Source organism: Micromesistius poutassou (assembly GCF_964030765.1).
Source record: "Micromesistius poutassou genome assembly, chromosome: 4".
NCBI classification, from domain to species: domain Eukaryota; kingdom Metazoa; phylum Chordata; class Actinopteri; order Gadiformes; family Gadidae; genus Micromesistius; species Micromesistius poutassou.
In genome coordinates this window covers 18,868,877-18,891,366 of record NC_140274.1, presented here as the reverse complement: position 1 = coordinate 18,891,366, position 22,490 = coordinate 18,868,877, and the positions used below count along the sequence as shown (strand labels likewise).

The 22,490-nt window shown below is 45.6% G+C and overlaps 2 protein-coding genes across 2 annotated transcripts in view; both read right to left on the bottom strand.

Moving 5' to 3' along the window:
• Positions 1-128: 128 nt before the first annotated feature.
• Positions 129-9,750, bottom strand: ctsc (cathepsin C). Its single transcript, XM_084467379.1, has 8 exons — positions 9,430-9,750; positions 9,075-9,220; positions 7,470-7,636; positions 4,314-4,469; positions 3,623-3,741; positions 2,385-2,516; positions 1,731-1,963; positions 129-1,267 (listed from the first exon to the last, which is right to left on the bottom strand). Exons 1-8 carry the CDS (start codon positions 9,587-9,589, stop codon positions 1,001-1,003), a joined length of 1,380 nt encoding a protein of 459 aa, XP_084323505.1. The 5' UTR covers positions 9,590-9,750; the 3' UTR covers positions 129-1,000.
• A 10,329-nt stretch (positions 9,751-20,079) lies between these two features.
• Positions 20,080-22,490, bottom strand: part of grm5b (glutamate receptor, metabotropic 5b) — a gene marked incomplete at both ends in the record, with an annotated part of 44,769 nt that continues 42,358 nt past the window's right edge. Inside the window, one exon of the mRNA XM_084466395.1 lies at positions 20,080-21,406. Coding sequence (XP_084322521.1) covers positions 20,080-21,406 — 1,327 coding nt within the window. The remainder of the gene's footprint in view (positions 21,407-22,490) is intronic.

Sequence of the window (22,490 nt, the reverse complement as noted above, 5' to 3'; positions counted from 1 at the left end):
AATACATCACCCCTCACCGATTGTCTTGTGATGCATATTTCACTTTTTACGCATGAGCAATGTTGGGCCAGCTCCTGCGCGCATGGAATCGCATGATGCGACATTGAACTCCGACTCTTTTGTTGTGTGATGTATGAGTTTATTAGCATTTGACCAGAACTGCAGACCACACAGCTTAACAGTACAATACAAGAAAAAACGATCAGGAAAGTAAAGTATCTCATAAAATATGGGCAAGAGGTGAAGAGTAAAAACGGCGGAAGTGACTTTCATTCCATAAAAAAAAAACCGCATTTCTCAAAATACCTTTAACAACACAATACAAACACACCTCTTCATTTTCATTCCAATCCCTTTCATATGTTAATTTCTAATTAGAGATCCTGCAAATCTCTACACATCCCTTTTTGTCACACTGCAGGAGTGCTTGAGCTGCTGATTAACGTGACCTGTTTGGCAGTGTTTGAAACCATACTAAAATCAAATGTTACTGTGCCATTAAAAACGAAAAAAGGTTTGGCGGGTTTATATCCTAGCTATATATATTTTTTTCAGTTTGCCAGGGGGTGATAGGAAGTGGATGATAATCTCCCCAGCTGTGTTAAGGGACTGTGACTCATCCCTGGCACACAACACAACACCGTAGGATCACTGCACCTGAGAAGACTTGAGACGGCTCTGAGGCGTTTACATGTTTTCTTGCGACCTTCCATTACCCCCAAGTCTACACTGACACAAAACACACAAATATGAAATGCCACACCTGTTGAAACACAAATTTACCCAAAGATTTAAGATCTTCCTTTTGGGGACTAACACACACACACACACACACACACACACACACACACACACACACACACACACACACACACACACACACACACACACACACACACACACACACACACACACACACACACACACACACACACACACACACACACACCCCCTCATTATCCTTATGCCTGTCTAAACCCTGAGTCCTCCTCCTCCTCCTCTACAGTGACTGGATGGGCGTGGCCGCCACGGCGATGCTCTCGATGGCGCACTCGTCCGAGCCGCGGCGGATGCGGAAGAAGCCCTTCTCGCCCCAGTCCTCGCCCCAGCTGTTCTTCACCACCCAGTAGTTCTGGCCGCACTTGGGGCAGCGGCCGTAGCCCACCAGCAGCACGGCGTGGTTGGTCAGCTCGAAGGGGCCCGTGGCGTCCAGCAGGCCCGTGTGGTGGTAGATGCCCTCCTTGTAGAAGCTGAAGTCGGGGTACACCTGGGGGGGGACGGGGGACGGGGGACGGGAGGGACGGGGGGGGGTGTTGATCATCACCATGGAAAACTGGTGATTAGTACACTGATTTACCCGGGCTTGTTTATTTATATTTTGAATCATGAGTGTGTGTGTGTGTGTGTGTGTGTGTGTGTGTGTGTGTGTGTGTGTGTGTGTGTGTGTGTGTGTGTGTGTGTGTGTGTGTGTGTGTGTGATGTCACAGATGTTTAGATTTAGAAGGAATAAAGTGAAGCGCATCCAGCCTTTTTTTGTTGAGTAATACAGGTTAGCAAGCAAATCGTTTTCAAAACATTTCAATACTAATGGTCCAATGTTACAATAAAAGGAAAAGGACTGCAACGGAAAAGCAACACATTGTGTACCTGTGCATATATGCACAACCATTCATAGAGGAAAGAGGTAGAGGCAGAGGAGAACCTCTGTGAGGATCCGGATGTCTGCTTACCTCGAAGGCCACGGCCATGGGGCCGTTCTTCACCAGCTCCTGCATCATGGCCGTCTCGCTGCAGCCGCCGTAGAAGCCCCCCACGTAGCTGTACTCCGCCGTGTAGAGCCGGCCGCAGGACCGGGGGATCCGGCACGGGGTGCTGTCGCCCACGTACGGCAGGCACGACTCCTCCACGATGCCAAAGTCCTGCACGTACTTCCCCATAAGGTACGGGAAACCGCCCTCACAACCTTAAAAAGGACAAAAAACGTTTGATCTCAAACACGAAGCAAAGGTCACAAAAAGCAGCACACAAAGAGTGAGCAGTATTCCAAAATTAATATTCTTTGAATCCCTGTCAAACAGATGGTAGGAGAACCATAAGGCTCCCTGGCAATGTACATCCTATGGTACATTTTAGGACTATTAACTGTTTAGCCAATGCTTTTATCCGAAGGGAATTAGTCAATTCTAATCTCATTAAAAATAACAGCTGTTATTTTGACCCACAATTTCCTACAGGAAGGCTGCAACACTGGGCATCGATCCCCAAACCTTTTGGCCGGGAGAAGAGCCCCCTAGCCACCACATTATCCTGGCCTCATGCATATATAGATTAAAGAGTTACGTTAACGTTAAGAGTCTGCACAGCAGCTGTGGTGAGTGTCCTACCTTGAGAGTAGTGGGAGCAGGAGACCACCTGCTGGGGGCTGAGGATTGGGGTCTGGCTGTTGTTGGTGAGGATTCTGATGCGAGCCTCCAGCATCCCCATGGTGGCAAAGGAGTAGCAGCTGCCACATGACCCTGACACAAAAAAAGGATGATGGAAGTTGGTTTCTCAAACGTAAACAACTGAAAATAAAAAAATCTGACCCATTTCGATTCTGCTTCCAACACTCTGCATGGTTCTATCAAGCCCTCTTGCTATTGTCTGAACGTGTGCCAGTGGGTGAATGTGTCAACGGGACACGACAAGCAATTTGAACGACAACAGTAGCTCGAGGAGTGCCGTTTGCCATTCATAACCCATGAGGAGCAGACTGATGGATCGTCCTATTCATGCTTCCTAGCTCCCACCGGTTCCCTAAATCACTTAACCAACTCCACACACACCCCCTCTGAGAGTGGGAAACAGCCAGTCAGAGACGGGCCCGGCGAGCAGGAGGCCAGAGTAGTAGGCGAGCAGCCGTTCCGCTGTCTGCCCTAATTGGCAGAGGCTCAAATAAAGAGGCGCTCACAGCGGTCCTTAGGCACCAGTGATCCAGGAAGAATTACAATAGCTTTGGCTACTTTTTGTGTATCTCGGAGACTGTATCACTATTCATTAGGACTATTTGGCCATTGAGCAGACTCTTTAATCCAATGCGACTTCAGAGAGGTGTTTCATGAAACCAGCTGAAGGCGGGACTCAAGAGGTATAATTTGAGTGTAATTCGTTAGAAATTGCATGGCGATCGGTTAGTGAGTTAAATGCACTGTTTATCCGTCAAATCAAGTAGACTGCGCCTGCCTCTGTATGAACCAATTTCGATTTCAGACCCCTCCCGGCTTATTGCTGACAAATCAAGGCATCTCTTCCGTTATTGGTTCAGGGAACCCGTCACTCACAGGTGCGTGAAATTCAGTAAGGGTAAATGGCGGAGAAACGTAGGGAGGGACGGAGCAGAGGAGGGAGGGGACTAGGGGCATCTTGCTCAAGGACGCTAACCACCAGCTGAAGACAGGCAGCGGTGAGGTAGGAAGACTCAACCTCTTAACGTTTCGTCTGGGAGTCGAACAGTTTAACCCAGAGTATCTCCTGCCCATACCATAATATGTCCATTATATTAGCTAGGAGTATTATATGTAACAAAGTGTGTAGTTATAGTAGCGTTATGAGCCGTCGGAGGAAGTCCAGTTAAAAACTCCACCTTGGTTACGGACGGGGCTGAGGTAGTTCACACCGTCCACGTCTCTCCAGTCCCAGTGCTCAGGCAGAGCGGACATCATCTTGGCCCCCGCCGCGGACCAACGGGCCGGCCGAACCCGACTGGGACGAGGGGAAGAAGGACACAAAAAGATTCACTATTTATGTGGGCCAATGACCGCCGGAATATAATTGTAAGTAGATAAAAATGACTATATATATATATATATATATATTGCATACACAAGTGTTTTAGTCCGGCATAAGGAATCAGAGAAGCTCAATGAAAGTTTGGTGTTGACTCTGTTCTTGTTGTTTTGTTTAATAATTTACAGTTATCTCCCCCTAATGGTAACTGGAATGTTGCAATAAAAAAGGAGAACAAATTCAATTGTAGCAATTAGGGATGGGTCAGAATATTCGATTATTCGATTTTTTTAAGATATTTTTTAAAGATATTAAGTGATTTCTTGCCGATGATCCATGGCTGCCTTTGTGAATGTCAGCACACATCGAATAATCGATTATTCGTTCATACCACCCACTGATTATTCGACCATGAAAAATTTGAGTTATTCACATCCCTAGTAGCAATACCTCAGGAACAGGCCGTACAGAAGTCGATACTCAGGCTTGGAAAACTGGCATCTTACCCGCTCGCATGAGTCTAAAAACAAGGCTTTGTGTGGACTCACGCAGGAACACGAGACGCGGGGCCTCCAGCCCTGTAGAACCAGTCCTTCTGAGAGTACTTCTCGTGCTCCGGGTAGTAGGCAGCCGTCCAGGAGCTCTGCGCAGAGTTGATGGTGTGGATGAAGTCGGTGTTCACCTTGTGTGGCGTCTGGAGCAACCTATGAGAGGGAAGGGGGGGGGGGGGGGGGGGGGAGACCACATGGTTAGATTCAGTTTGGTCTTGTTGCCATGTCATCTGCTTTTATTCACCCCGTTAAACCCTTACGAACTGTTTGAAACAGGCACAAATCAAAATAAAAGAGGATTGTAATGTTCTCTTCTCCACATTAAGAGATCTTAAAAGTACACACCAGTCCTGACTGGTACTCAAACTAATAAAGAATGTCTCCCACCATTTAAAAGCTGTGGCTAATTATTTTACAGACTAACGTGTGCTAAACTATATATGAACTGCTTACCTTAGTAATGTCTTACATAGTAATGCCAGATAACCTATAAAAAATGAGGGATGCACCGATCAGTGGACCCATACCAATAACAGATTGTTTTACAGTGAAACATTAGGCTGCAATTCTTCAGTTGTTTCCCAAATCCCTTTAAACCTGGCGAGCCAGGCCTATAGAGCCAGTTCCACACCACATACTATTTATAAAACCAATTATATGGAAGATCATCAAGACCATTTTATAATATTATGAACCATCATTTTTTAATAATTGTATTATTATTTAGCCTTGGCCATTCATATCTTTTTAATTTGCATTCTAGTAACACATTTTTCATCTAGCAATGGACATTTGTGATGCCAAATATTTGTACTTTTTGCACTCTGTGGTGTGGTGGAGAAGACGCATTACCTTGTTGCTCATGGGCAATCGCTTGAATAGCTGACATTTTTAATGGGACTATAAATCATTAAACAATTATTAGAAACTGCAACTGTTCCAACAGTATCAACGGGGGCAAATACGTTAATTCATTATTGATTGGGCTTTACTTAAGGAGTTCAGCACGGAGAAAAACAAGTTGTTGAATCAGTCATTGGGAATTAATAAATTATAAATGGGGGCGGCATTAGCTCAGGAGGTAGAGCAGGTTGGCTGGTAACCGCAAGGTTGGTGGTTCGATCCCCGGCTCCTCCTTGCTGAGTGTCATGGTGTACCTGAGCAAGACGCCTCACCCTACTCGCTCCTGACGAGCGAGTAGGGTTGACTAGCCCTGCATGGTTGACTCCGCTGTCGGTGTGTGCATGAATGGGTGAATGTCAGTCAACACTGTAAAGCGCTTTGGATAAAAGCGCTATATAAATGAGGACCATTTAATAAATTAAACTGCATAAATAATCAGAATACAAAGGAAGCGGATTGATATAGCCTGCCTACGCCATAACTTCGAAATGAGAACAGAACTGTATTCGCCGAACACAGTGAAATCCGCTTCCCTCATGAGGTCCAGCTACAGCGTTTGGTGCTGTTACAAAGTCCAAGTTTCAAGAAAGCCATTGATTAACATTGTAGGAACTAGTTTGACATGAAAGTACTGTGGCTGCAATCGTTATGCCGTTTACAGACATAATTAATGTTTTGAATCACTCTCGCTCCTGTTCCAATAAATCGGCGGGGCAGCCAGTTAGTTCTACATGAAGTAGAAAGAGCCAGCGGGGAGCAGCCCGGTCCTACGAGGTTACATATACTTCAATAGTTTCCGCCAGCATGGGGATATGGGAATGATGTAGAACATCTCTTTTTCTTGCACAAACCAAAAGAAATAAAACAGTGATAGTGCAGCCTGTTCCACAGTGAGATGTAGGCTGGCAAAGTTTAGCCTATCTTTATTGAGGGGACAGGAAATTTAAAGAGGCACGCCAAGCATTAATTGTCTCCAACACTGAACAAAAGGGTGACGCATTTTGTCCACAATATGTCTTTTTGTGCTATTGTTTCAGAGTCACATGATCAGCTCCTGTGATCAGTGGTTGATAGGTGGCTGATTGACTGGTGCAGCACTTATGACATACGGACAGGATGATTGATGTCCAGCCAAAGGGTTCAGAGTCCAAACCCAAATGCCCAGCTCATTAATGACATGAATCATTGGCCGTTTCTCAATACTAAGTACACGAACTACGGACTCGCGGACTTGGAAGTGCGTACTTGGCAAGTCCGTACTTCCTGTACTTTAAGTACAGACTTCCGAGGACGCGAGTACGCACCTGCAATTGGAACAGCAGCGGACTTGATGACGTCACCAACTCAGCTCTGTTAACTGTGCTTTACAGCCTCATGTAGGCATATACTACTGAACAATATAAACAAATTATATAAAACTAAACCCCAGCCTCTTTCATTTTAAAATAATATGTTCATATTTGGAATGAATATAAATGAAAAAATATGTGTGTTGTGTGTATAAGCTATACACACAACGTTTTATATGTAGGGTACAGATGTGCGTGCCTAACTGCCTATGTAGTTGGAGAGTAGGCTATTGATATAATTACGAATGAGCGAGAAATTACACAGATTAGAATACACACACACACACACACACACACACACACACACACACACACACACACACACACACACACACACACACACACACACACACACACACACACACACACACACACACACACATGGATCCGACCGAGATTCGTTGCCGTTGCGATGGGTTTCCTCTATCAGCGCCTTATACAATATAAACAAATTATACAAAACAAAACAAAAATAGTATGTCAATATTTTGAATGAATAGGCCTACATTTTTATTATGTATGTAAAATGTTCCTATATATAGCCAATTATTATAGCTTACATACTAATATTTTAAAACATGTCCACACAAGTCACCTCCGATGCATCCTCGGTGGAACGGCCAGTTTAAGAACGCATCGAGAACACTTCCGGGTTTTACGACTGTACTTGACTTGATGTGTACTTTGAATTGGAACAGTACTTGGGCTACGACTGATGACGTTTCACGAGAACGCAAGTACACAAGTACAGACGAGAACGCGAATTGAGAAACGGCTAAACTCTACACTTTGTGTCTAGATTGATGGAATGGAAGTGTCTGCTAAATTAATAAATAGGTAACAACTATAAGGCTTGAATAAGACGTGAAAGGTTTATGTTGCGTGCCAACCAGCGGTGTACCTGCGTGCCACAAGGTGCTGCTGCAGTGGGTTGACCTCTGTGCGGGGCGGTATGGGCTCCACTCTCTTGGCCACGAAGCAGGCCCAGTTGTGACCCAGGACATCATGGACCGAGCCTGGCAGGGTCTGGTCGCAGTAGCTGGTCACATTCTCGCCCTGCTCGGTGTACTGAATGACAAGGACATATGCAGTGTTAAATGAAAGACATTAAGGACATAAAGCACGTCACCATTGGGATGAAATGTGTTGAACTGCTTTGAGGAAATTAACTGGGATGGTTGCTGGGAAGTGGTTGGGCATATGGCTCACTTGCAATTTACCAATATTCAAAACAGCATGGATTTAATCAATATAAATCATCTAAGGTCATAAAAGCTCCACACAGACATTACAGGGCACACAGCCCCTGCTGTGAACAATCTACTTCCCAGTGTTTAGTGTGATGCCTGTGCTCTTGTTAAATGCATGATTTGGACCATCAACACACACAGTATAGCAACGGATAGTGTTAAAGCTATAGTTTCTTTGATTTTTCTTTTTTTGATCATTTGTACTGGTTTTCTGATGTGTCCACTCCAAGACCAGAGCGGGTTTAACATAATAATGCTAACTTCTTACCACTTTTACCCACAAATGAAACGTCAAGCGCTGGTGTTTTGATTTGTTTTCGTTGTCGATGATGTAAGGTCTAGTTAAGGATTGAACTGGTAAACCAACCTCATGGATTTCTGGTTTATCAATATTTTTATCAATCCCTGTTAGCACTGACAAAAAAGTATGCCTATTCACTTCGGGGATATATTCTTTTAAAACATGATAATAAGTCTTACATGACCTTTAACACAGTAAGCAATGCAATATTATCTGGAGTAAAATCCTATGTGGTTGATGGTCTCCGCTAGCAACCACGTTCCACTCTGCTCCTAACGGCCTTTTCGTGAAGTCAAAGGGCTTTTAGTATACTCTTCGACGTCATGACAAAGGGATACCAGAGGTGTGTTTGGATGTCTGGAGCTCTGCCTGGGAACTGGTTGATTTTGTTGTTCGCGTCAGAGAGGGTTATACTTCTCGTACACTTAAGTATAAGTGGGTGAATCCTTTCATATACAACATCACTCATTATAACACTCATTATAATACACAGCGGCGGTACTAAAAAGTATCATTAAGTTCATCATAAAGTTGCAGTGGGTCGTAAACATGGTCTCAAAGGCCCCCCTCCCTCTTAGCAGAAAGCCAAAAAGCACATTTTCTTAAATCTGTGCACAAGAGTAAGCAACTTTTCACACTGGACAAAGAGGAAATGTCTCAGCACAACCAGTCATTTATGTCATGTGAGACAAGGGGAAACGGCACAAGAATGTGAGTCACGCTGAGAACAGAATTGCACTGTCTACAACACATTAATAGCACTCTCTATGGAAACAGCACACAGCCAAGTGAGCGTCAGGGTCAAACTAAAGCTCATTCAAAAGCAATTCATCATTAGACATTCTAGGATACCAACTCAAAGTGAACGTTCATATATAGTGAGTCTTATCTGTGTAGTGTGATTGTGTAGTGTGTAGTGAGATTTCAAAGACATAACAAACCATTGCAAGCTTACCCTGAAATAGCCGAACCACTTGTAGTTGTTGATGTGCACCTCGAAGCCCTGGTTGTAGATGATCGTGAAGAAGCCGGTGTTGCCCAGGTCGTCCCGGGCCACCGAGAGCTTCTCCAGGGTCACGGTCACCATCTTCACCCCCGTGGCTGGAAGATACCACATCATGCACTGAATGCAACTCAATAAAAAAGACACGCTTGAATCAAACAAGAGCATTTGAACTTGATTATTTCGGCTATGGTCGTCCAGCCAGGTTAATGTAACCTCTTATGTGGGTATCGACCTGTGATGTAAACAACAAGACGGATAGGAGAGCTTTTCCCGGGGTTAATGCTCTATGTAGGCCCATGCTTACCTTCATTAGAGCAGTTGACGGTCCTGTCGTGGCCTCCTTCAGAGAGCTGGAGGACCCAGGTCCCCAGAAGGTCCTCGTAGGTGCAGTTGGCAGGTGTGTCGGCCAGAGACCCCTCGACCCAGAGCAACAACACACACACCAACACGCTGCTGACCCGCATGGTGACGGAAGGTCAGCGAAAACGCAAGACTTGGAAAACTATCGAGAGCGCAAAGAATATGGTCTAAAGTGCTGCTGCTTTTCTTTAAGGCATGGGTAGGGTATACGCAAAGGTTTAGACTTTCGTCGATAAAAAAAAAACTTTCCGCTGACCACGTGACTAATGCGCATGCGCAGTGGAAATTCGATCGCATGGGTTTGTGGTTGGCTGTTGCCACATATCAACATTGCTTGTTCAACATTATTATTAGTACAGCAAAGCGCAATAGGACTATCGGTAATTGATCTCAAGTAATTTTCAGGTAAATTTATGTTTTCTCTTTTGTATCCTGAAATTGTCATTTTTAACATAGATTCCTGACATTGCTTGTCTCTGTTTTATGTCCCTAATTGACCAATATGCCTGAATGTAAATCTTCCCAATATATTAAAGGCCTGTGTATGTGTGTCTGTGTGTGTGTGTGTGTGTGTGTGTGTGTGTGTGTGTGTGTGTGTGTGTGTGTGTGTCATTGCAACAAACCAAATAGGGCTGTAGTTAAAGAGCTTATTTAAGGAACTGGCCACTTTAGACTTTGATCACCATAGTTACGGCAGCAGACTGACTCATCTGTCTGACAGACCATAATAAGCACTCATCTGAAGAAGAAACTGAAGAGGAATTAGTCATGGCTCTTTACTGCCATTACAGAGTGTGTGTGTGTGTGTGCGTGTGTGTGTGTGTGTGTGTGGGGGGGGGGGGGTGAAGTGTATGCAGCCATGTACACAGCGTTTACAACGTGCATAAGCTGGTGTTTAAAGGGACAAGTCAAAGGAAGGAGCAAGATACAAAGAGCCAGAAAAAGGTGTTATGAATGTTAATAAGCTGCGTTGACTGATGCTCTTTTTAAGAGTGACTCGCTGAAAGCCTCTGTTTTCAGCCTCATGTTGTTCTCCCTCACACTGGCAGGAAATTAAAACTCTCTTTCTCGCTGCCACGGTGGTCTCCAAGTCCCCTCTTTCTGTCTCCCAACGTGTTTATCCTTCCTTTGTTCATAATTCTCCTTGTTTCAACCTGCGTCACTTCATCCATTTATATCCATGTGTGTGTGGGTGTGAGTGTGTGAACTGTGCATGTGGATTGGGTGGGGGGGGGAGGGATGGTGTGCATGTGTAAGCGCGCGTGCGTGTGTGTGTGTGTGTGTGTGTGTATGTGTGTGTGTGTGTGCGTGTGCGTGTGTGTGTGTGTATGTGCCGTATTCTAGGCACACTTTGTTATCCTCCACCTGCACTCCCCTCTGAGGCCCCCTGCAAATCTTCCGTTTACAAGGATGTTTGACAAGAGCAGCAACAAGCATCCAGAAACAGAGAACCCACAACATGCAGACCATATGCAGACAACATATGGTCTGCATATGGTAGATAACAGGCACACAACATGCACACAACTTGTAGACAACATGCAGACAACACAACGTTACCTGCAGGCAACATGCAGACAACAGACAGACAACAGACAGACAACAGGCAGACAACAGACAGACAACATGCAGACAACAGACAGACAACAGGCAGACAACAGGCAGACAACAGACAGACAACAGACAGACAACATTCACACAACTTGTAGACAACATGCAGACAACACAACGTTACCTGCAGGCAACATGCAGACAACAGACAGACAACAGGTAACATTCAGATGACAGGCAGACAACAGGCAGACAACAGGCAGACAACAGAGAGACAACAGGGCAGACAACAGGCAGAGAACAGGCAGACAACAGGCAGACAGGACAGATCTTTGAATGAATGTCCATATAGGCGGTGGCATCTCAGGCATGTGTTGTGCAGCCAAATGGTGACCAACAGTGGTCATGCAGAGCTTGTTAAACACACGGGATGTCAACAAGGTTTCATACCTTAGCACAAGGTATGGTATGTACATATCAATACTATTAAAACATTATGGTCATTTGTATCCATTCTATTTTATAATGCTAATCGTTGTTTTATTGTATGTTCTATGCAAAGCAGTTTGAACTACAGTAAATGTGGGTGAACTTAACGATACAAAAAAATCATGATAATTCAACTGAATTACATTTTCAGATTTTTCTCTCTTATTTTTAAGCATATGCATGTATCATATTTATGCAAATATTGCCTGCTGGAGCAAACGTTTTCCTAAAGACACACATATAAATGATGCACATATGCTCTTGAGAAATCTGAATGTACTTTTCTGGGGGAGTCTTTATCATTTTAAGGTTTAACCTTCTGTGAACGTGTTGGCGTGAGATTTAGACTTAATGTGATTGAGAACGTTTTCGCCCCCAGAGATCAGTTGTGGAGCTTAAGAAGTCTTTATTTAATGAGGTTGTAGGTTGAGTGGGGAATCATTTAAACGTTGTTTCCATATAGTGTGGGGTTCACTGCTACTGTTGTGTCATGGGCAGCGGCGCCCTGTCGCAAGGCTGTTTCTTGGAATGGTCATACTGATGGATGACATGAATAAACACCTCCCATGACTAACAAACAAAGTTCACTCAACGATTTGCTTAACAGCAAATCACTGACACAGATGTTAGCAAATCGTTATCAACCAAATTAAATGAAATAAATAAAAAAATAATAAGAGTACCATAGCAGAAAAGTTTTGATAATAAAGTTTCAGGGTGAAGTAAAATCGATAGCCACAGTCTCAATAGAAATCCTAAGGACATTGCCCTGAATGAGTGAATGATTAATATTGATTGATATTGGTATAACATAGCAGAAACAGAGTTACAGAGTATGTTTCCCTCCTGAAGTTTCTTCCACCACTTTTCACTGAACATTGATTCATTCTGTCGTAGAGTACGTTTAACGTTTACAAGAAGAAAGAAGAGGGTTGATTGCTTTTTCATATATTTTTTAATAATTATTTCAATGTTCCAAAGGTACTCTGTAGGACACTTACACAATGGTTTTTCAATGTCAAAAAAACAAACAGAATCAACCAAAGAAGAAGAATCCCTTTTTCCTCCGTTCCCCCCAGCGTCCACTGTGTGTCTGCTCGACTGACGAGAGTTCCTGACTTGGCGGTCCCAGGAGCCAATACATTATCAGTGCCCCGCTTGCTGGACATCCAAACCTCCCCACAACGGGGTGAACTGCATTAAGTATTAAATATGCCCTAGGTATGCCCTAGGATCTTGTCCGTCTGCATCCAATTGTATTACAATCATTTTCTTTTTTTGCAAGATCTATTTGTTTGATTTTTAGAGGCTTGAGCTTTCAAAGCAAACATATAAAGCCCGATCTGTCTCTCTCGCTGACTGTTGGCACATACTGCATGTTGTAACAGATGACACAGATGTTAGCTTTCTTTTTTTTTTTTTTTAACAAAAACATACTTTGCTGCAGAAAGGTACAATCTTGTTCCATATACCTTTGATATATTTGTCTACATCTCATTCACCCCGGGTTATAATTTATTTAAACCAACCAAATACCCTGTGAACAGAACATCAGCCTATAAGTTAAATATAAGAACAAAATCAAATGTTGTTCCTAGCTCCACATGAGCCCAATTGGTTCTTGAAGAATCCACGAGATACAAGCAGGGTTATGCAACTTTGGAATGTATGTTTAATCTGGTTGTATAATTATAATGCCTAATAGTCAAAAACATCAAATCTAGCAGAGGAACTCTCTCTATACCACCCATTTCATCATTACAAATCTATTAAAAAACAATTATATTCTCAAAAGAGAGGCCTATATTTTTACATCTTAGAAAACAGAATTCAAAATCAAACAAATCAAATATTAACATAAGTCGAGCATTCAATATCACACTTATATAACAATTTACATTCCAAAGCTATGCACATAAGAAAGCAAAGTCAAAACAGAATAACCTTGATGATAAAGCCCTAATGTTCTATAAAAAAGAAAGTCTGTGCCATCAAATGTCCACAAAGGGTTGATAAACACTACAATATTTGAAAAGCAAGTTGATTGCTTATTTTGTTTAATTTACAAAAGCGGGGGTGTGAGAAACCTAGTAGTAAGTATTCAGATACCGTGTGGTGAGGTTTGAATTTGTTCTCACTTCATAATCTTTGCTTGAATGTGTAACGATCCAAAGGAAAACCCGACCTAGCAACACACCGGCCATGTTCTGGGTGGACGTGAAACTACACACACAGGGAGAACGCACACAGCATCTCCCTGAAGACAGATGTTCTATAGTATATCCTCCCAAACATACTTCAGCTATGTTGCAAACACAAATCGTTTTCTAGTCCATGTGTGTACAAAGGAGATTAATACAATGTCAACGAATCGCTAGGATACAGTACTTTAATCTGCTAACGTCACGTCCAGGATGTTCACATCACATTCATGCATACGCAGCACCCAGTAATACACCTGTTAAAGGTGTCATCTTCTGGGGAGAATCTCCAAAGGTTACGTTTTGTGTTGATGTGACACGTTTTGAGGGCCTATCTTCTCATAGTGTTTGTCTCTCCCTTTGGAGAAGTGTGTCAGCACTTGGAAAGAAAAACATGAAACACAAACCATAGAATAGAGTTGGCACTGAGCGTCGAAGCTTGTGTGAGTACATCCTGGCGGAGAATGTTCATAAATATAATGTTATAATGTTAACCTAATGATCAAATAAAAACCAATAAAACACGGGAGCCTAGGGCTCATTTTAAACACAGGGTTACACAGTACTTTAAGGCTGTCATACAATTCTTCTTTTGAGTATGTGTGCATTTTATTCCCCATTCCAACCCGTCTCTTTAAACGAGTGTGTTTCCAGCTCGACACTGAGACCCGAATAAATACAACTAGTAACAGAGGAAGATTGATGACTTCCAGATTCCTCATTTGGGGCTATATATGTTTATATACAGTATATTGCTCCATTGAGTCTAGTTGTTTTAATGATTGCTAAAGATGAGTACAACATAAAAACGGACCTCGAAACATTGAAAAGTGAGATCTGCACTCTCGTCTCCCACCCCACCTCCACTTAAATGTTTTCTTACAAGCTTCATAAATGATTGCTAGCCTACAACCACAACAATAGAACTTCGATTATCTCAGGCCAGCAGTAAGAATGTAAACAGTACTTCTATAGGCAACATTCATCTTAATGACATTTAGGATACTAGTGAAAATAGAATCTCATCAATATAGGGATCAGATGTGTGTGTGTGTGTGTGTGTGTGTGTGTGTGTGTGTGTGTGTGTGTGTGTGTGTGCGTGTGCGTGCATGTGTGTGTATGTGTGTCTGTGAGGGGCGGGGAGGGAGAGGGGATCTATATACATTTCACCAGCCCAAAGACAGTCTATAAATGTATAAAATACAGAGAGCATAAAAGGGTGTATCGTTGGACTATCGCTAAAGGAACCGCCTCGTTACCTTATTGGCCGATAGCCTGCCATGCCGCTGCACGATAGGTCAACACCTGGCATGACATCACAGTTGAGGTTGGTACAACTCCTTCATCTATGGGGACATCTGAGGTGTTTTATCCCTTTTTTTTTAACTTTTATTCCACAAATACTGTCAATACTGGAGGTGCAGTCACGCGCCGGTTCTGCGTGTGACATATCCAACAGGCTAAGAAGCGACGGGTGGACCTGCCTCAGAGAAATCCCCTCTCATGCTGATCAAACTTCTCAGTCTTTGTTTCTGAATAAACAAGTCTTCTCCAGTCACTATATTACACGCTCCACACTGGAATAATATCGCTCTCAAGTTCTATCTCCACAGAGCTTGAACTAGCCTACCTTAAAAACAAATAGCTTTAGTCTGTTTGTTTGGAGAGAGACTTAATCACATATTAAAACACGGCCACTTGTAGATATAAAAAAAGCAACATTCCAATAAGCAGCTTGACACACGCACACATACAAAAATATGGTTGATGATTCATAAGCCATCCATACTGCAACTATTTTCAGGGTTCCCTTTGGCCTTATGCACTTAGTGGCCATCTTTGTCCTAAACTGCTGCTGAGTGGGGGAACTGAATGTGGATTTAGATCCAAGATTCAGGCTTAGTGAATAAGGATGATTAAAGCACTTTCTGCAGAACTGGGTTCGTCCCCATAACACACAAAGGCCATCTTACGAATGGAGAACATTTGTGACATTACGGATTCAAGGCGTACGCATGCATGCACACACACACACACACACACACACACACACACACATTCACACACAAACACACACACACACACACACACACACACACACACACACACACACACACACACACACTGGAATGCTTGGTCAAATGTAAACTGAAGTTTAAACCAATATGCTCGTCGGTTAGGCCGCTTAATATTTGGAGCACTGTATAAGAAGAGTTGTCATTTTATTTCCTGACCCATTTCCTCTCTTACCGAGCTAAGCACTGAAAGTAAGAAATCACCCAAGATCAAATATTATAACAGAATGACACATGAGTGTTTGAGAAGGGTTTGTGAGGTGGACTGACCACTGACCCAATGACACAGTCTGGTGCTGTTTACAGCGTACACACACATCCCTCAGCTTTACCGGAGGACATCGAATACACAAAGGCTGATTCGTGGCACCAGTCTCACGTTCCTAAGAAAACGTGTATGTGGATGACAATATGAAATATACCTTTTCATCAGTGGTCATTGCCATAGCTAGCTAGCTGTTCAAACCTTCCATGTTAAGCAGATACTGAGCAAATTAGCGTAAATAACGTCATATGAGAGCTAAGTGTGTGTTTATGTTTATTACAGCTACAGGTATTTAGTAGTGCAGGATTGTCCAGGTTTGTAAGAAGGCTGTCAAAATGCTTGATAGGCGTGGCTTTCTGTGATTTAGACAAAGGCGATGACTGCAAAGCAAGTTAGAACAGCAGAACCCGTTTCAGGATGAAATGTATCATACCTGTTTGCACGTGTGTGCTGCAAGTGCTGGAAAAAAGAATGCTGTAGTGCTAGTATGGGGATTTACTCACTCGACTAGAGGGTGGGCACACTATCAAGACAGGCTCTTAAAATACATTGCCAATGTCTGTGCAACGGCACAGTCCCCTAACAAGCGAGTTCTCACCAAGCAGATACCCTTTCGTCACGAGAGCCTGTCTTGGTAACACGTTCTTCTCCTAGCATAACGGGCTCTCCCAAGACCGAGGCCTCTGAGGAGGCTCGGATGGCAGTAGATCTAAGCGCTGATCCTGGGCTTTTCTGCAGAGGCAGCAGCTAACCTGTCAAACACCACCCATGGGACTCGTAACATGCTGCTAAAGTGCTGAAGTAGGCTTGCTGCTTCACCATCAGCAACCCTATCAACAGTGGGGCAGTGACAACAACCCTCAGCCTGTAGCGCAAAAACAAGATATTTCCCCCCCCAACACCAATAACATCTCTGCAATGGCTACTCTACTGTCTACGCCAGTAGAGACAGTAGTTTTCCCATTCATAAGGTGGCAGGCTGTGAAACCCAAGTGGACACACTCTCTGCATTGGTCAGTTTGGTCAAAAGTGATCAAACTGTTTCTCTTGTATACTTAACAACAACAACACTAGTGTTATCTAGATCCACGTCGAGCAGTCTCCATTTTGTGGGTGATGTTGTGTCCTGGAAGCTATGATTTAACACCACATGGTGATGGTCGACAGGGGTCTGTTATTTTCTAAACAAGCCTCACTTTAGATAAGATATTAAAGACTTTTGTTTTTTCTGAAGAATGGTTGCCCTAGTGTTTAAAAACGGTGCCTGCTAGTCAAGGTTAAAACACATAATCAAGAAGATTTAAGTCAATCAGGAAATGGATAAACAACATAACACAGCCCTCTCCCTTGCTCTCACATTGTGTCTAAGATCTGCCAAAAAATGGGTGTGGAACGTAGAGAAGATACAGCGCTGAATTGTAGGGTTGAATGGAATGGCTTTTGGAGCACAGCTATTTGGAGCACAGCTATTTTGAATACAACATAACCCCTTTGTAAGAAAGATATCTGTGCAAGAAAGGTGACAATCATGCAGATCAATTGATTGCACGGTGTGGATTAGAGGGACAGAGAGTGAATAACATTACAAACCTCTCATGAAAGAGGCGTGTATTTTCTATTTGTATCGTTACTATTACTACTATTTCTATGGAATGTATTCTAATTAATATTGTTTTAAGCAACATTCATTTTACTGTGAAATTACTTAACATTTGAGAAGGAATGTTACACATTCATTGTATTAACACAGTCTCGTATTGTATTATGTCACGGTATCAAAAACTTCTCTTTATGTAGTATTTTTGCCCTCAATATGTTCTGTGTGACTAAATGCTCTCAAAATACAGGACATAAGTACAAACTCTTGCCCTTATTAGTTACATATAGATGTGGTACAGTGTTCTCTGATTGGCTGTTGTAGAGCTAGCAACGTTACACTAAGACACTGAGTAGTCACTAATTAGTCTCCCTAGCTGACTAATGTATCATTGCTTTGTAACAACATAGAGTGGACTTTGGATCATATTTAAAGACGCATAGCTATGGACATTAAATTAAACAAGATACATAAATATAAAACAGCATCTCTCTCTGTCTCTCTCTCCCTCTCTCTATCTCTCTCTCTCCCTCTCTCTCTGCAGCCCATGCCACAGGCAGTGTTGTTATTCGACTGTGTCTCTAATGGGTTGTGTTTGTTTTTATTTCATTTCTTGCTAGTATTTTTCAACATATTAATCAATAGCTGTCCGCCACTATTCAGGGTGCTGCAAAACAATTCAAAGCCACGTTTCTCTGAAGCATCTCAGAACCACTGTGCAATTACCCCAACATATTTCATTGAGAGAAGGCCCCATTTATACAACTGCATAACAACCGAGATAATTGTGTTTGCGTCCGTTGCTGTTTTGGGGGGGGGGGGGGTGGGGGATAAATTCAATATCTGCATGTAAACCAGGTTATTGATAAATAATGCTTTTAAACTCATTATTGTTATTATTCTGAATAAAATCAGAGGCTTTTATTCCACGAGCCAGGTGCCATCTTGTCTAGCCTGCCCGGCCCCGTCGGTCCCAGACCTGCGGTCGATTTAAATAAAACACGGGCAAAACCAGGCAGACTGTTCTCTTCAGGACAATGATGTGGATCTGCTTTAATTAAAGACGTGTGGGCAGGATTAATTGGCTGAGTGAGTCCCTGGTCCGTGGGGGTAACTAGGCACACAGGTGCGGCACATTAACTCTTCTTCTTCCTTTTTATCCAGCCGCCTCAGCACAACGACGGACCCTCGCATCCTATTTAACGTGGGAGCTCAGAGATACTCCAATGATTGGCCTGCAAATATCTTTTCAATTCAAAGCTGCTCTGAATAATTAGCTGCAAAAAAGGAGGATGACGCATATTCCATCTCTTTATACTTGGTCAAAGGAGATGGTAAATAAAAAACGGTAAATAAAGTGGTAAATAAAAACGTCTTAAAGACAAATGGAAACATCATTTTGGCTTAGAGGAAATGAACTGACATGGTCAATTTCTGTTTAAAGTTGTTACGACAATATTGGTTATACTATAATACGTCTCTTACTGGCTATGCTTAATTATCATCAGAACGAAAGACATCAGAACTGCAAGTCGTCGTCCCTCATTTGTCCTTCTTTCACAACGATTTGGTCCCATCTGCTCCATTAGAAACAAACATTCAACCCAAACTCAAAGAAAGGTAAAACAAACCATGGCCTGCAGTAAGTGAAACAAAAATGCTTTAAGGTTAATGTAATTGTGTATGTGTGTTCATATGTCTACGTGTGAGTGTGTGTGTGTGTGTGTGTGTATGGGTGGGGGGGGGGGGGGGGGGTTGGCTTACTGATAAAACCAGAACAATCTCAATCTCTCTCCACCAGATTCATGGATTCATGCTCAAACACACACACACACACACACACACACACACACACACACACACACACACACACACACACACACACACACACACACACTAATTAGTAGTTCTAATTTGTTGTCATCAGCCGTGTTCACTTAAGGCCACTACCCTCGTAACATCACTGCACTAGACTGCTCTAGAGAACCACTTCTGGCAATTTACAGACAACAAAACGATTTACTGTAGGTCAATGGAATCGGCTGGGAGGTGTGTGTGTATGTGTGTGTGTATGTGTGTGTGGGGGTGGGGGGGGGCAGTTTAAGTCCTCTCGCTCTCACCCTCTCTTGAGAGACAACACTAGGAAACAGTGGCAGGGTCCTATATGTGCACCTCACTGAAAACCGTTAATGTACTGTAAACACAAACACAACGCAGTGTGACCGCCTGATGACCGCACCCCGTCCCCTCGTCCGCCCCTCTCTCACCTGCGGACGGACAGGAGGAGCGCTCACTCCGTCCTCCCTCTGTCCCCTCCACCTGGCTGTCTCGGCTGGGTCCATGACGTTGGCTCACCGCGTCTCCTCTGCTCTCCTGTGTTTCCGTGGGTCCTCCTTCCCTCTGCGGGCCGGGCGCCTCACAGCGAGGAGGAGCTCTGACTGTAGTTCCGCAGGCTCAGTCTGCTGTAGCGGGGGGAGGGGGGCGACGGCGGCGGGTGGGAGGGCGCCGGCGGCAGGTACATGCCCAGCTCCGAGACGGGGGAGCCGCTGCTGGACGCCAGGGAGTCCCGGAAGGGGGAGGGCGGGGTCAGCGCCATCATCAGCTCCTCCTCCAGCTCGGCCCGCCGCAGCGGCGAGTCGGCGAAGCAGGGGGACGGGGGGCCGCCGAGCCCCCGCATGGGGGAGCGCGACTGGGGGGAGGCCAGCGGGAGACAGTGGTGGTGGTGGTGGTGGTGGTGGTGCGGGGGGAAGGGCGGCGGGTACGGCGAGTGGGGCGGGGGCGGGGGGATGTGGAGGGGGAGGCCGCCGCTGCCGCTGCCGCCGCCGCCGCCGCGGGCCCCCGGGCCGGACTCCACGGGGGGCAGGGGCGGGATGTCGGCGTAGGTGGTGAGGGTGGGGGGCATCTGGAGGTCGCGGGGCAGCAGGTACGGGTCGGTGGGGTGGTACGGGTCGGTGGCAGGGTGGTACGGGTCGGAGGCAGGGTGGTACGGGTCGGTGGGGTGGTACGGGTCGGGGGGGTGGTTGGCGGCGGTGGCGGCGGTGGCGGCGGCGGCGGCGGCGGCCGTGTGCCCGTGCGAGTGGGTGGGCGAGGCGGTGAGCATCATGCTGTTGAGCTCCGAGATGTTGGCGGTGAAGCGGTTCACCACGCAGCTGATCTGGTCCATCAGCGAGCTCTGGCCCGGGTTGAGGAGGACGGCGCCGGCGCCGGCGCCGGCCACCACGTGACAGTCGCCCCGGACGACCGCCGGGCCCCCTGCCGCACCGCACGCCGCGCCCCCTGCCACGCCCCCGGGCACACACCCCGCCGCGCCGCCGGCCGACCCGCCTGCCACGGGCGCGCCGCCGCCGCCGCCGCCGTACTGAGGCACGATCAACACCGGCGGCTCCTCTGCCAGCCCCGCCCCCAGCCGCTGGCTGATGGTGCTGATGGGCGAGGGGGTCTGCGAGCGGTAGGCCACGGGGTAGCGCTCCTCGTCCTCCGACAGGTCGTACAGGGTCTTGTCGGTGCCCGGGTCGGTGTGCATGGAGAAGGAGGGCAGGGAGGGCATGGAGGGCAGGGGCACGTGGGGGGGCAGGTCCCCGGCGCCGCAGTAGCGGCCCTCCGGGCTCTTGGTGAAGGGCTTGATCACGGCCGTCTGGTTGCTCTCCTTGCGCTTGATGTGGAAGGACAGCCGCTGCCACAGGTGGTTCCCCCGGGAGCTGCTGCGCTCCGTCTGGGCCCAGGACACCGACTTACCGTTTGAGCTGGAGGGGGGGGGGAGAGAGGGGGGGGGGAGGAGAGGGGGGGGGAGAGAGGGGGAGGTTTGAGGTCAGAGGAGGAGGAGGATGGGCAGGGGTGGGATGGGTGGATGTGTTGAGGCGATGCGACAATTGGTGGTTTATGACAGGAGCGCTGCTCGATGCTTTTTGGGCACTGAAATGCGAAATGCTATCAAGCAAAAGCAAAGACGTGACTTTATTAGGCTTCTGGTTCCCTCTCTCTCTCTCTCTCTCTCTCTCTCTCTCGCTCTCTCTCTCTCTCGCTCTCTCTCATACCTTTGTCAGGTTAATTAGCGTGATTAATCTATCGGGGAACCGCTGACTAAACCACAGACCACCATCACTGGCCGTGAAAAGAACTGAAATGACTCAGCTGGGGCACACAATCTCACACACACACACACGCACACGCACAAGCACGCACGCACACACACACACACACACACACACACACAGACACACAGACACACACACACACACCCTCACTGATGTGCACTGATAGCCAGCCTCCCTCCCCTGGGTGGAGTGAGGTGGTGGAGTGAGGCGGTGGTTCATGTTGGGATGTGACCATCGCCTCAGGCGGGCAGATAGAGCCGCCAGGCAACGGCGTGTGATTTTCACACGCCGTTGTCCAACTGTCCTGTGCCTGATGTTTCGTTTTGCTGTTTGAATTGACAGCTGAGCTGTTGAGTCAAATGTAAATCAAGCACTCCTGAAATAGCTGAGATCGTCCCCAAAAAATACAGATTTTTGATATAAGCTGAGAGATTCATATGAACATAACCTTCACATTCAGGTTATACAACAATCTCTTAGAGAGGGGCTGCCAGCTCATGTACACACATACATGCACACACACACACGCACGCACACGCATACGCACGCACACACACACACACACACACACACACACACACACACACACACACACACACACACACACACACACACACACACACACACACACACGCACACACAGGACAGACAAATAGATGGAGGGACTAGATCTAGATCCTGACACCACAGATGAGGACTTGATTGAAGCCTGGGTCCCCCCAGTAGGGTGAGC

What these genes read in the sequence shown, in the direction of transcription:
- ctsc (XM_084467379.1), bottom strand. Translation starts at nt 9,589, where the DNA reads ATGCGGGTCAGCAGCGTGTTGGTGTGTGTGTTGTTGCTCTGGGTCGAG. An exon ending in CCCGCGTCTCGTGTTCCTGC is followed by an intron (nt 3,742 to 4,313) that starts GTGAGTCCACAC and finishes CCCTCGTCCCAG; the next exon opens with TCGGGTTCGGCCGGCCCGTT. An exon ending in CAGCCCCGTCCGTAACCAAG is followed by an intron (nt 2,517 to 3,622) that starts GTGGAGTTTTTA and finishes TTTTTGTGTCAG; the next exon opens with GGTCATGTGGCAGCTGCTAC.